The sequence below is a fragment of the Hesperophylax consimilis genome, chromosome 13, assembly GCF_061612785.1.
Source record: "Hesperophylax consimilis isolate HC1 chromosome 13, BYU_Hcon_1.0, whole genome shotgun sequence".
NCBI lineage: Eukaryota > Metazoa > Arthropoda > Insecta > Trichoptera > Limnephilidae > Hesperophylax > Hesperophylax consimilis.
Genome location: NC_142848.1, coordinates 28,172,508 through 28,188,216, shown reverse-complemented (window position 1 = coordinate 28,188,216; position 15,709 = coordinate 28,172,508). Strand labels below are relative to the sequence as shown.

Here is a 15,709-nt window from a genome sequence, read left to right as displayed (position 1 = left end):
GACTGGATTGAACTAAAGTATAAGCCCATCTTTACCTCTGTTGGTAGGAGATGGGCAATTCTACCAAATACACCAATTAGTGGGATGATTTTTGTTTTTAATTTTTCTACTTGTTCACAGACATAGGAATTAATAGACGAGAAGATAAAGGCGAGGGGTAAAATCAACTGTTGAAGAACGAAGGGAGTGAAGATGACTGTGATTCGTCAATAAATCAATCTGACAGTAAATAGGCATCTCGCATTATAATATCACCATTTACTTCTTAAAAGTAAAATCTGCTTTGAATGAATAGACATTTTTACATGGGAGCGCAAATTACTCGCCACGTTATGAACAAATTTGCGAAGTCCAAATTCGGCAAAGTAAGGCAGCTTCTATATTCAGATTCGTAGTTAGTTTCAGAGTATTTAGTTAAGACACTTTTATAAATGTTCATAATTTACTTCCCAGCAACCAACCAGCTTTGTGTTTCGCATCCAGACGTTTCTCGATGTGATAGTAACAACTGATTCATATTATACGATGTGAATATGCTTAAAATAAAATAAAATAATGCTTATATATGGAATGTAATACGACAATTGGGTTTATTCTCTTTTTTCGCATCTATTTTTACCAGTTTTCATAGTACAAGTAAACATTTTGCCGTGTTATTTCGTAAAATGAACCGATGATGCCTCGACCATAGTTCGCACAAGAATGATGACGTCACGTTTTCAAATATCACTTGAGGCCGTACGCGAGCCCAGCCGGCTCAATGGAACCGGTATGGGGAGTGGGGATAATACGCTTTTAATCACTTAGGGCAGGTCTACTAATATTCATATGTCTATGTACATGTTGTTTAAATGTCAGATGTTTATCAATATGTAAGCCAAGGTATTTTGGTCCCTTTCTTCTATTTGTAAAGGTTTATGCGACGGTATTATTATTTTACCGAAATAAAAAAACGCATTTAATAGTGCATTTATAGCGCATTTAAAATACACAGAAAACATTGTCAACTGTAGAAAAGTGAGTACTGAAGATCGATAAAAAGTTTTTTGGGTTCTCCATGTGATGAATGCTTGACGCTTGTACAAGTGTCGGGTCACCGTGTGTATACTTACTTAAACGAGAACTCTAATCGAAACATTTCCTTAAATTTTTTTATACTACCTTTATTGGCGCTTTTGCATCCATTAGTTTCTTTAACACTCTTGTAATTCTGCCTTATGTTCGTCTTTTTTTAACCGCTGAAGAACAAGTCGAAGATGACAGTGCAGCGGCCAGCGCCTTGCTTCGCCGACAGAACTCAGTATAGTTTTGTGAGTTGATCAGTGCGCAGACACGTGGAGTTGGCGCCAAATTTATCGTTCGAAATTCAAAACACAGACTTGAAAGCCGGTTTCTGAACAAGGTCGAAAATGGACCCTGATGTAAGTGCATATATTCTTTATTTTGTGCACCTGAATTCAAGATGTTCTTATGTAAACAATTTATTTAATTTGCACCACTCATTTTGTTGACATTTAAATTTAGACAATGTTTTGTGGTAAAATAGTGTATTTAGTTTTGTATAAAACTTTTGATCCATGGATCAGAACAAATAAAAAATAAGTAGCGTTTTCCTGATTTCATTTGTTTTCCTCGTTTATTTATTCTTTATTTTGTAAAATTGCATTCACTGCAACGGTTGTTGACATTTAAATTAATTGTTTTGAGGTAAAATCGTATATAGAGTTGGTTTTAAACTTTTGATTAATTTATCAAAAATAAATGAACAACAGTACTTTTCTAAGGCGGTTTGTATTATATTTATTCATTATTGCATTCTTGTTTATTATATCAACATTGAAAAGGTCTGGTAGTTGTTGACATTACATATAGAGGAGGAGTATATAGGCCAAAAATGTGTATATTCTTAGTGTGTCTTCCGCTCGAGCGATATAAATACATTTACCATATTATTTAATTAATACCATTCCTCAAAATATTCATATGGAAACATATGAAACTGCTTACTGGGGTTTAAAGCCAGTTAATCCACCTAGATTTCACTGTTTATCCCATATATGTAGATTTTATACATTTGGCACATTATGGCACGCGATCGCTCAAAACATTTTGCAATCTTATCACAATCAGGCCAAAAATCGCTCGAGTGGATATCACCATGAATATGGATAGTAGGCACAAAATCGCTTGGCAAACGGAGTCCAGAAACGGTCGATTTTAGCGCAAGAGTGGTTTTTATTTATTTTATATTCTTGTTAAACTTATTCAAGTTTATAAGAAAGCTAAAAGTTAATCACGGGAAACTGTCACAGATAAACTTATATTAGCCACAAAATTGTATTTTTTAAAAGTTGTTAAAAAATGTATGCATTTCTAATGAAAAATACAATTTTAATATTTTAAACTTATATCTTTTTATAAAATAATTCAAAAAATATATTTTAATTTTATTCAAGCGAAATTATGGGAAAAAATTTAATTTCTCTAAAGCATTGGTACTTTTTGGTATTCATTATGTACATTCCTAGTAAATATTAATATAAAAAAGTAATATAATATAAGAAGTTCATTTTCAATATTTAAAATAATTTTTAATATTTAAATATGTTGATAATTAATTAATTATGGATAAGTAACTAATAAATTGCATTAAATCAGTAACAACTTAAGAAAGGGACGCTTAGATGGTTTGGGCATGTAGAGCGAATGAGCGAAGAAAGGAGTGTATTGAGAATATATGACACAAATGCAAATGATAGCAGAAGTCGGGGACGTCCGAGGAAGACATGGTACGATCAAGTGAATCAGATACTTGAGACGATGTATGAATGTGAATGAGGCAAGGAGTGTGTGCCAAGACCGAGTTGTTTGGCGGTCCATCCTCTCTGCCTACCCCTGCGGGAAAACGGCGTGATGGTTAGTTACCTTTTTATTTTTTTCGTTTTTCGTTTTGAATGTTGTAATTTTTTTGTGATAATAGTACCTACTTGCATATGCATGATATTGTTGTCATAAAATCAAGATATAAATAAACTTTGCAATAAAGCCACTATCGCACTTCTAAATTATGTCTTAATCTCTTCATCTGTGCAATTGACAATACAGAATATTTGTTGACATTTCAATTTTATGTTGCGGGATAAGAAAATTTAATCATCAAATTTTTTTAACATTTACGATTTTCTTATCATTCAAACGATTGAACATTCTTTTCTTCTACTTTATTTTTAATCGTGCGTATTTCCGGTCCCAAATTATAGTTAATTAGTTCCTTTCTCAAATGTTACCTAGTTATTTAATTCCTGTTCCAAATTTGTCGATAAAACACTAGGGTACTTTTCACTTATCAGGCGTTATACAATAAATCCTTTCAATACCAGACTTTTCCACACGAATATGAAGTAAATAATTGGAATATTTCGATTTTTTTAAACAAATCTATTTTGCGCATCGCTTGTGAAGGACACACAGTATGGATTTGGTTGCAATCTTAATTCTAGCGAAAAAACATACCGTCAATATAATCACAGAACCCGTTTCTGTAAATTCATTGTAAATTGTCCACTGTAAATGAACATAGGGTTTTCCAATAAGAGGTGTTATTTTGAATTGCCCGCTATTTCGGTAGATGTTACTTTTGAATCTGTCATTTTTTGACATTTGAGAAGTAGAAACTACGCCATTAATAAAAATGGAACGCTTCAACAACGCATTGAAATTATTAAAATTCACTTGAGTGAATCAAATGCAAATCATCTTGAGTGATGAGACCCATTTCCACCTCGGTGGCTTCGTCAACAAGCAAAATTATCGCATCTGGGGCTCGGAAAACCCAAGAGTTATTGTTGAAAAGCCTCTCTTTCCTCAACGTGTGACTGTTTGGTTCGGTTTATGGTCCGGCGGAGTCATTGGACCTTACTTTTTCGAAAATGAGGCTGGAGCAACAGTTACGGTGAATGGATTGCGCTATCGAGAGATGATTAATGATTTTTTGTGACCGGAATTGGATGGTATTGATCTGGACAACGTTCACTTTTAACAAAACGGCGCTACGTGCCACACAAGCAACGAAACATATCTATATTTGAATATCAAAATAACACCTCTTATTGGAAAACCCTCTATATATTTTTTAAATTAATCTGTTGTCTGGGTGGTTGCTTTATTCCTTTGCTAATAAAACATAACTTTTTGAGGCTTAAAATTAATAAAAAACAAATTAGAAAAAACCTAAATTAGTAAGAAAATAAAGTTATTATTATACAAACGTTATCAAAGAGGAATCTGGAAGAGTTAATGGATAATTTATGATTTAGGCTGTTGGGTGAATCGGCACGTTTTTTACCTACCTTCATTTATATTAGCAGCACCCGAATCAAGTGACGTTCTGTTGTAATCAGGTCGGTTGTTTTTCAATAAAACGCGATAAACAAAAAATATATAAAATAAATTATGGATATCAATTGAAAAATGTATTGCGGCGTGCGCAAGTAAATTTTATTTAATGAATTTGTGTTACCTATAACCAGAGATGTGCTTTATTTCAAATAAATCCATTTCAAATGGAAATGCAAAATGCAAAATTGATATTTTCCATTTTGCATTTTAAATGCTTTTCTAAAAACCATTTTGCATTTTGCATTTTAAATGCTTTTCTCAATGCATTTTCCATTTTAAATGCTTTTTTGCAACATTCTTCCTACTATCTCCACGCATCTTTTTTTCATAAGCCCCAAATATCAGTCGGTCCTCAACCTCGCTATGAGAGATAATTTACATTTGTCAAGTTGCTCCCTGGTAGAAGCCCTGGCAATTGAGTGATACCATTACAAAAAATACTGATTCAAATACTGAACATGGGGCCATGACGCTGTAATATTAAATGTTAGATAGCAGTTTCTACGTTTTTACGTTGGCAACATTAGTCCCACGCAAATTTTTTGTGGTTCATAATCTGTAGTCGTGTCATTTTTGGATTTACCATCATGTAATATGTTTGTTCTACATTGAAGTCTATTATTAAATGACAAAACTGTTTAAAAATTCTATAACTATTTTAATTGTTTGACCTGAGAAACCATTTTGCATTTTCAATGCATTTTGAAAATAGGTATTTTGCATTTTAAATGCTTTTCTAAAAACCATTTTGCATTTTGCATTTTAAAATGGAAAAGTTTTGACCCATTTCCATTTTGCATTTCAAATGGTTTTGGGCACCCATTTTGCACATCTCTGCCTATAACACAATTTATTCATTTTATATAATATATAGTATACTTGCGGCAGGTTCCAGAGTGGAATATACTATCAGTATCGCCCTGGTGTAAGACCACCATTCAGAATTGAAACGTTGCTTGAAATGGCTTTAGTAGTGTTTGGTGACCAGATCTGAATAACTAGGTACTTCCCAAACTTCCTCTTCCCCATCTCCTCCCCCTCGCCTATCTTCAGCCTCTCATCATGGAACATACCCCAATTGGGGATGCCATAGTCTCACTGGGTCCAGACGGCTGGGGTTCACATAAAAATATGTCCGTTATTCACCACTTTCGTACTCTTGTGCGGTATCCACATAAAAAAATGTCCGCTTTTCACTACTCTCGTACTCTTGTGCGGTATCCAAATAAAAAAATATTATAATGTCACGGAAGAACAGCTGATTTATAGCAGAGACCTTCGATTGAATTTTGTAATTTGGTCGTTATTTAGGTAATTCTTGGTTAATTTGCCTCTGCAACAGCGACATAATTCTTATATTCTTGAGTTCTAGGATTCAATCGAATATCTAAGTTATAAATAGCGAGCACATCGAAAATGCAGCTGCCCTAACACAAATACATTTTTCAATCGGTTTCCAAGTGTGAATTTCTAATTATATATTCGCTAAATGCACTGAATACATAAATACACACCGTTATAGAAATGTTTTCCATGTATATTTACCATGACTTAGTACCTTTTGACTATTAGATCTAAAACTCCAATCAGCATTGAGTACTCTGTCACTCTTACGCTACGTATACATACGCGAGCCGAACTGCCGAAATGAACCTCAACTTATAGGAAAGGAACGAAGCAACCGCAAATGGAACGCCTTGCATTACTTAATTGCTTTCCCGTAATTCGTGGCTCGGTTCGCGTTTCGGTTGGCAAATGTATACGTACCATTACACTGCCTGATATTCGCCATTCCATTTGATTTTTGATTCTTACTTAGAGACAGATTTTCTGACTTTAAAATTTAAGCAAAGAGTACTCAGACTTTTGAATTACGAAAAACGCCCCATCGAGTTTCTTGTGTTCTTCTGTATTATATGGCTAAATACCCTATAAACGTCTGCCACTAAATGAATATCTTAATTCAGTCAGCTCTCTTTGCAGAGAAAAAATAATGCAAACATAGGAATCGATAGAAAAACGCTCTTCGGGTAATTCACAAAATTTTGTAATAATTTCAAAAAAGAATTTGGTCGTTGGTGTGGAGGCCCGAATAAGGTGACTCAGATTAAAAACGTTCATAAAAAAACCTTGATGAAACTTCTTGGTATTGCATTGTGATTTGTGTTACGGGCAGAGTAAAAAAATGAATCATCTCGACTTTGAAATTAATTGTATCATTATCACCGATCATCATAGTTTTGAAAATTAAATCAATTCATGATAGAAGTGACTTGATTCGAAGAATTTTAATTATTTATAGTTGATGATGCCAGAGATATCAAAAGTAAAATTTATAGTTTGTGATGCCATACAAATTATCAAAAGTAAGATTTATAGTTTGTGATGCCATACAAATTATCAAAAGTAAAATTTATAGTTGATGATGCCATAAAAATCATCAAAAGTAAATTTTATAGTTAATTGATGCCATACAATTTGTATATTGATAATTTATCAAAAGTAAAATTTATAGTTGATGATGCCACACAAATTATCAAAATTAAAATTTATAGTTGATTGATGCCATACAAATTATCAAAAGTAAAATTTTCTAGTTGATGATGCTATACAAATTGTCAAAAGTAAAATTTATAGTTGATGATGCCATACAAAAAATTATCAAAAGTAAAATTTATAGTTTATGATGCCATGCAAATTATGAAAAATAAAATTTTTAGAAAATTTATTCATATTATTTTCAACCATTTCTTGGCAGATTTTTTTGGAAAGTTTCCTAGAAAATAAACTGAATTTTTATATCATTAGATATAAAATAAAGAATATAACTATGGCCTTGCTCAGACGTGTGTTAATTGCAGTTTTAAGGAAAACGATTATGTATTTTGTAAAGAATTTATCAAGACTACTCACTTTGTAAATAAACGTTTCGTGGGAAATTTTCAACAACCTATCGAACACACACTGGACGTAGGACTAATTTTCTCCCAGTAATCTGGGTAATTCTGTAATACGAAACAAATTAAATTAAATTACGAAATAACAACATGTAGTCGGACAGGAATATTATTTTTCGTCACATTCGTAAATTCCTTCTGGCAGCAATTTGCACATTTCTTCAAGGTTTCAATAAATCATTTGATCTATACGCGCTTGTATGAAAATATATGCATCTCATTTATTTAATAAAAAAAATATACGTAGAAACTTTATTTTTAAGGATTTACTTGTGAAATAATCAAAACAAGTTTTTTATTGTCTTTTTAATTAAAATTTAGCAATGCCAATCTTTATTGTTGTTTTCGGCGTCTCGTCTTTTTAAATCAATTCTAAAATATATTATATTAAATAATTCGTAGCCATCAATAAAACAATACATCAACGTTTTTATCTCCGAATTTATGATAATTTTATGAAAGTATTTTTAAAATCATGGCGTATAAATTTTAATAACACTGTTGATGATTATTGGTAACTGTTTTCTTTGTTATAGTCACCATTAATTAGGTAATATATTATTTTAGATGCCATCAAGGCATCATGAAAAGCTCTCATATGTCAAGTTAATCAACTTGATTAATGAATTTACATATTTATATATCTACTCGATTGCATAATGTACGAATGTGCTACTTGAATTTTTTGCAAATATAACTATAGCATTGTAACGCACCTATCTAGACCAGAGGTCTCCAAACTTTTTGTCCCGTAGACCATGTACCGATTTTTTTTCTGTTTTGGGTAGACCCCTGCTTTCCTAATATAGATTTTTGTCAAATTCATCGACTTAAATGTGTTTTAGAAGTTTATATAGGTAGCCGCGCTACTGTACAAGTTTGGACAAACGTTACTATTGGACTCCCAAATTTACATCTCATGCACCCCCATTTTTTTTCTCATTGTCATGGAGCACCTGCATGGAGCATCGATGACTGATCTAAACTCTAGATGCTTAAATTATTAGTAAATACATCAAGTTAAATTACACTAATTTAATCCATCAATTTAATACCCACCACTTTGATCTAACAAGTTCTTAGGAATCTGATATCTACACTACCCCAACATAGGCCCGGTATATCAGTCAGTCCGTATCCTCGCTATGTGCGACATTCTTCGGCAAATTTAATCGGCCGCTTAAGCCTTTAATAGTTCCCTCATTAGACACGGAGGCGCTAGCAGTAACAAATGTCAAATATGACATTTACGTAAGTATTTATGTACTTCAATTTCATCGAAATATAAGTAAATGGTATAATTTTATCAGTACGGACTGTTACATTCATCGAGCGATGGGGGATGTTGATTTTATCAATTGATAATCAGTCTAAAATAGACAAATAGTCTGGTAAGGTATTATACGAGGAATTTTTCTACATCAGGACAGTGTTTTAAGCGGTGTGTTTGACATACTTTAATGGATAATGCATTGACTTCTGCAAAACAAATACTATTATCGCTGATTAAAGTGGGGAACTCTTTATCAAAGAATCAACTCGAATTCAAATGACATTTTGAAAGCTCGCGATGTCCCTATGACGTAGGCCATAGATAAACCACATAGGTACTCAACATAGAAAATCAAGTACTTTCCTCTAATAAAATCATAGACGATACTTGTAATATTGCTGATTAGGCTTACGACCTATATACGTATTATGTTCCAAGCTGCACTAGGCTCCACATTCCAACTAAGCCGACCTTATATACCGATATACCGGACCATAAACACTTTTTACTATCGACAATAATTTTCACGCTAAATGGGTAGGTATATATTTAGTTATTTAGCGAATATAAGGAATTAGAACATAGAAATGGATGATAAAAGAGCTACATTTTCGATTAGAGCGAGTAATAACTTCAATATTTGATTTCATCGTAGATTACGCGGTACTTTAAAGTAAATTTTGTCAATTGTGCCGGGCCGTAAACGCATTGGTGTAAGTACTATTTACGAATGTGATGACGTCTGCCTGAAAAAATCTTTAATCATGAATAATGTAAATGGATGTATCTGTGATAAATGACTACCTACTTTTAAAGCTTTCCTTCCATCGAAATCTGGGTTGCCTTCAACAAGCCGGGGCGATTTTTGGATTGCCCAACGGCCAACATACAAGCACAACTGGAAATACCTACCGTGTCCTGCCTGAGCAGTTTAATTTACCTGTATAATATATGTCCACCTGAGGTTTGGCATCAACACTACAACACTTAATGCAAAGTGTCCTACAACATACATGTAAATGTGACCGTATTATTAATGAGCCGATCCGAAAAGGACACAAGGTCGATGTCAGCATATAAGATTACTAAAGAAACCCTTCGATTACGCGTACAGCGGACGGACGGAGAAAGGAGTAATTATCAGAAGAATTTATTATTAAGTCGAGAAACAAATTTAAGGCGTCATTCATGTCCAGGGTATCCTAGCTTAGTCGATTGATAAAGGTTTTATCAATAATGTCGGTAACGTGTCAAAGTTCCAGAGCACGACTGCAGATCGTCGACGAACAAATAAAACTTCTTAATTTATTTGTTATGAACTGTCGTTTGTACGTTAGCGATCTGCAGTCGTGCCCGGTAACGGGGTGACAAGTTGTCGACATTATCGACCAACCGTGCTAGATATCCAGGACGGATAACAATACGAATGTTACTTACGTGGGAATAAAAAAATCGACACAAATAACTACCGGTGAAAAGGTTTGATCAACTTAACTCGAAGTAAGGAAAAATTGACCTTACTTACAACACACTTTTATCGCTTTGTATTTCAGTGGTTGTGAAGAATATTAGACATTTCCATAAATACTACCTGTCTAATAGGAGTTCGTACAAAGTAATGCTTTTTGGTATGACGCCAGGAATATCCGGACGTGAGGAATATTACTTACAACCTAGTTAAACGATTCTTATAATAGTAACATTGTTTATTACCTATTTACTAATATTCCTGTTTTCATAAATGACTGCATTAAAACCTATCCTAAATATTTGTGACGTGTTAGACGGTAAATTAATTACGTAATTCGTGGACATCCGTAGGTAAATAGGACATCGTTAAACATATTTGTCTTGTATAATTATCTTTTACACTACACCATTTTCTACAGAATATATATTGTCGTTATTATTTAAATCAGTGTTTCCCAAACTTATTTGGCTCAACCCTAAGATGTAAGTGGAGTAAGCTTCTTTAAGGCGATGCAATATTTTAAATCGAGCCGCTATCAATAACACCCCTTACGTAGATGGCGATAAGGTTTAAATTCCCGCTTAACACCATCCGCCTGTTTTAATTTTTGCAAGAAAAAAACATGGCCAAAAAGTGCCTTTTATTTTATTTTGTGGATTTTCAGGCATAAATATTTAATTTTTTTCCGATCATTTTATAAATGACTTAATTTGCCACATTATACAATAAAATCATAACCGAAAATGGGTTCGTAACTAGGAGATTTTGAACTTTAAAGCAGTTTTCATAGGCCTTTACATTATTTTTTCTGGGCTTATAAAAAGACTTATCTAAAAAATACTCGATTATTTCAAAGGCCAAGATGTATTCTACTCGTGGTATTTAATTAAAGCATCTGAGACATTTCTAAGTGACCAAATTTTCAAAACAAAAACACATGATTTTGCATTACTACGTAGTGCATCGCCTTAATTGAGTTAGTTTGGAGAATTTCAACAGCCTACACATTTGACATAGTCACAAAACCTTAGCGTTTATAATCTGTGTATGCAAAATAACTATGCAAGACAATTTCAGTTTTTCTTCAGGACGTGGATTCGTGGTGGGTTATCATTATGTGATTATAAATTATTAAAAAAACACAATAACACGAGTAATCGTGACTTTTGACTCCTTGTCACAATTTATCCAATTTTACAATCAATTACATTATTATGATGGTTAAAAATGACAATGTTTAAAATTCAATGACATTCGAGGATCGTGGAATATATTAGAGATAATCATTTTAAACAAATTGAAATCTTCTCTATTTCTTTATATTACCCACTTATATAATGCGATGCAAGACATCTGGCCTCCTAACACTTGTTAACAAATAGATAAAGCTTTTATCGATAATGTCGGTAACTTGTAATCTTTCCAGAACTTTATTTAGTGTACCTACGTGATACGTTTAATATTTTGACTAATTTAATCATCGTGAACCATTGTTCGTTCGTTGACGATCTGCAGTCATGTCCTGGAATGATGACAATTTACCGACATTATCGATAAAATCTTTACCGATATGCTAGTACTAGGATGCCAGGGGGCTAACATCTCCGCCTTGAAATGATCAAAATTGACACAATACAGGTTTTATCGACAATATCGATGAATAGTCGATATCCGCTATGAATAATCTTTAAAATACACATTTTAATTGATATTTTATCGATTGGTCTTTAAAAGAATATTTACAATTGTTTTTTTTACTATTTATCTTTTAATCCAACATTAAAAAGAAGGTAGTATGTTATGTGTGTAAGTAATTTTTTAAAGAAAGACGAACAATACCAGGTTACGTTAGGTTATAGATTTGGACAATATTTGAATTCCTCCTATAACCATAATAACATGCGGAAAATGTTTCTGGTAGAGAATGATTGAGGACTTGACCAGCAGAAGATAGAACTCTCTACGCCTGTGTTGGATCCCGAAACTTTGCACCACTTACTTACTAAACTAACAGGCCAATGTCCGGAAGTTTTCTTGCAGATATTCAAGATTAGGAAAACATAATAAATTCATTTAAACTACTTAAAATATATCAAATTCAGCGTTTTTTTATGAAAACTTGTTATCTTTTGCGGTTAACAAAATAGTTGAATTATCCCCTCCCCTTTTTCAATAAGTCATTTTATCATCACTTTACATTCTGTAATTTATATTAATATCTGTAAAATTTGTTTTGCCTGGGGCGGATGTGGAAGGTTTTATTAATTTAAAACGATTCCCACAGTGATTCATAGCTGGCGAAATCGCTGGTTCGCCATTGTGACGTTACGGCGGCCACATAAATCACATCTTCCGCAATCATGCACCTTCTAATCCGCTGTTACTGTTATTTGATTACAAATTAAATCGGTCGGTCGATTTACATTGTCTGCCTGGCCTGTAATGCTATGTATACATACTCGAGCCGAACTGCAGAGGTGAGCCTCAACTTGAACGGAACGAAAGGAAAGGAACGAAGTAACCGCAAATAGCGGGAAAAGCCGCTTGCAGTTGCTTCGAGGCTCGACTCCTTTCGGTTCGCAAATGTACACTTACATTACAGACGTCTTACGAAATCATCGATTCCGAATAAATAGATGGTTATTTATTTGTGCCAACTGATATTATATTAGCCTTCTGGCGTTCAACTCTGAACATCGATGTATTAAAGCTATGATATTGTATCTCCTATAGGGAATTTAAACCAAACCATTGTTTCGAAATAAACGAAGTGATAAAATTAGAATCTCTTGAAATTTTTATACGATGTAAATACATATTTGGAAAGGTGCGAGTTAGAGATGCTAAATTTTCACTACGAGTAAGAGTAGTTCTCATTTTCACTACGAGTAGGAGTAATTTTCATTTTCACTACTAGTAGGAGTGGTTCACATTTTCACTATGCGTAGGAGTAATTCTCATTTTAACTATGAGTAGGAGTAGTTCTCATTTTCATAACGAGTAGGAGTAGTTCTCATTTTCCCCAGATGGCCTCCTTCACACGTCTTCAGTTTTTATGATACTTTGACAAACAATATCGCTGCCTGGAGCCAGTGGAACTATGACAAACAAATGCAGAAAAAGCCTTTAGTCTCAAGTAGGGGTGTTTCAAAATCAATCACATTATTTGGTGGCCATCAAATCTACGATCAGTACCACTTTGAATATTCCGTCCCTGCGATTCCCGGCTCAATCAGTTTTTGAACAAATTTTGATAGGCTGACAAGCATTACGATCATTTGTTGGTCAACAAATTTGATGGAATTGTTATCAAGTTTAATGTGTAGAACTCCATTTTAATTTAAAGTTTTTCTTATAATCTATGATCAATTCACAAAAAACTGTTTATTTTTAAACAAGTTCTGCTGTGTAATTATTATTATTACGCGTGACAGCTGTTTCGCCTTCTGAGGGCATTATCAAACTGTGGTGAGGCCACTTACAGAAGATATATTTATATTTTTTCCATACAGGTACTTAACAAAAGTATTATAGTGATTTTTTGGGGTATTATGCCGTGTGGCGCTACCTCCTTTAGCTAACGTTTTGGACAGCATTACAGTGTCAATCATCAGGGCAGTGTGCCACATCGGTCATCTTAATGCTTTTTATTGAATAATAAAATGATTAAATTTTTCCATTTGACCTCTGGTGATTAGACGTGTTGTTTTTTGTATTTATTATGCTTATATAATGCACTTGCATAATGTGGATTGACTAGATCAGGGGTCTCCAAACTTTTCAGGGATGAAACTCACCCCTCCCCGACCCCACTACCTACTCCGCTGCCCTGATGCTCTCTCCCTCACATTTATATACTTTCTCTTTCTTTATTGTTTACTTAATAATCTTCCTCTGTATTATATTTTAGTTTATATTTGTACTGTCCTGATGAAGGTTGAGTTCAACTGAAATCGGTCGACGTACCATATAAATTTAATAAAGTGGCTTAAAACAAAGATATTCTTTCATTTGTGTAATAATGTCAAGCCACAAAGTGTTTGCTTCCTTCGATAATGAAAATATAGCTTTAGATAACGTGGCTTTGAAGATAATTTTTGATAATCGTTTCTTAGACCTTTATATCATTGCGAATCAAATAAAGATTAAAAAAAAATCCTCTTGATATATTCGCGCGATAATTGTGGACGCAATGTATTGGTGCCAAGTACCTCGCCAACGAGCATATTTATTTATTCGCACGAAAAAATTCGCGGAGTTTTCGCCCCTTCTGAGCAAGGTCTTAGCCATTAGCTGTCTCGGGTCCTTGATGACACTGGTCATAAGATGTCGCGGGCCGGATGGAAGACACTGGCGGGCCGTAGTTTGGAGACCCCTGGACTAGATGATCATTTGTGGAAAAGTGTGTGGAAGGGTTTAGTTTTTCCCGTGGGGAAGATTTAATCCGGACAGTCGGAAAAAATATAAAATGAAAAAACTTTAAAAATGTCTAAGCTGCAGAAAAGTGCAAATAACGGTGAAAAAAAAATATTTGAAATCATTTCTTTCCTACATTTTTAAAAAATAAATTGGACTTTATTGTCGTGGTTGACCAATGACCACATCCGCGATAACCATACTAAAGTCTGAAGTAGTCACATACTACTTATTATCTATACATTGTTGCAATGCTAACTATTTTGGGTTATATCAGTCGTTGATTACCCGCTAATTGTGTCCACTAAAAACATGTCACGGGTGGGAGACCTTTTAAATAGATTTAACTCAAATTAATATTTTTTACAAAAAAAAAACGGATGAAAAGAAAAATCAGCCTCCGAAAAAAAATCGTACGTGCATGCATACAAACTTATTTATACATTTCTAGATGAAAGTGGGGAGAACTTGCTATTCAGATCTAGGTCACTTTAAATAGCCGAAAAGCAATATGGAACATTTTATTTTATTTAGGAAACAAACAGTTATTTATATATTTAGAATAAACAGCAATTATTTACAATATTAGACCAATAATGTTCCATTAATTCTAGTCGTTGATTGAATATTTGCACCTATACAATATATTTATAAATGACAAAGAGGAATAAAGAATAAACATTATAAGGAATTGCAAAATGTTATAAAAACAATTAAAGACAGTTAAATAGTAGGTAATACAGTTTTCGCATGATTATAATAAAAACAATAAAATAAACTAAGATGATAGGATTATTTCACAAATTAAAAAATGAAGTTATCAGTTTAGTAAGTAGCATTTTATAGATTTTCAAGTTACACTTGAAAATGTCTACATCTCTAGAGGCATTGTGAGTTTTACAGATCTGATAGGTCCTATTAAAGGGTTTTGCGCATATTTGGCTTTACAGTGTGGTGTTCTAAATAAGTCGTTCGATCTGGTGTTGTGTTCAGGGCAACGAAATGCAATCTTTTCTAGCAGATATGATGAATCAACAAGACTGTTTACGATTTTCATCTTCCAATTTCAACAATAAGTATGTACCAAGTACTATAAAAAAGTTTGATAATTTTTTTTTTTTTTTTTTTTTTAACTCCACACAGGAGGCCCTGAAGAAAATAATTTCCCTCAGGGCCTATGTCATCTTTGGGGAT

General features: G+C 33.3%; 1 protein-coding gene across 1 annotated transcript in view; it reads left to right on the top strand.

Moving 5' to 3' along the window:
* Nucleotides 1-1,258: 1,258 nt before the first annotated feature.
* Nucleotides 1,259-15,709, top strand: part of LOC149418723 (hemocyte protein-glutamine gamma-glutamyltransferase-like) — a 34,839-nt gene continuing 20,388 nt past the window's right edge. Inside the window, exon 1 of the mRNA XM_089638944.1 lies at nt 1,259-1,421. Within this exon, the coding sequence (XP_089495070.1) occupies nt 1,410-1,421 (12 nt within the window). The 5' untranslated portion in view covers nt 1,259-1,409. The remainder of the gene's footprint in view (nt 1,422-15,709) is intronic.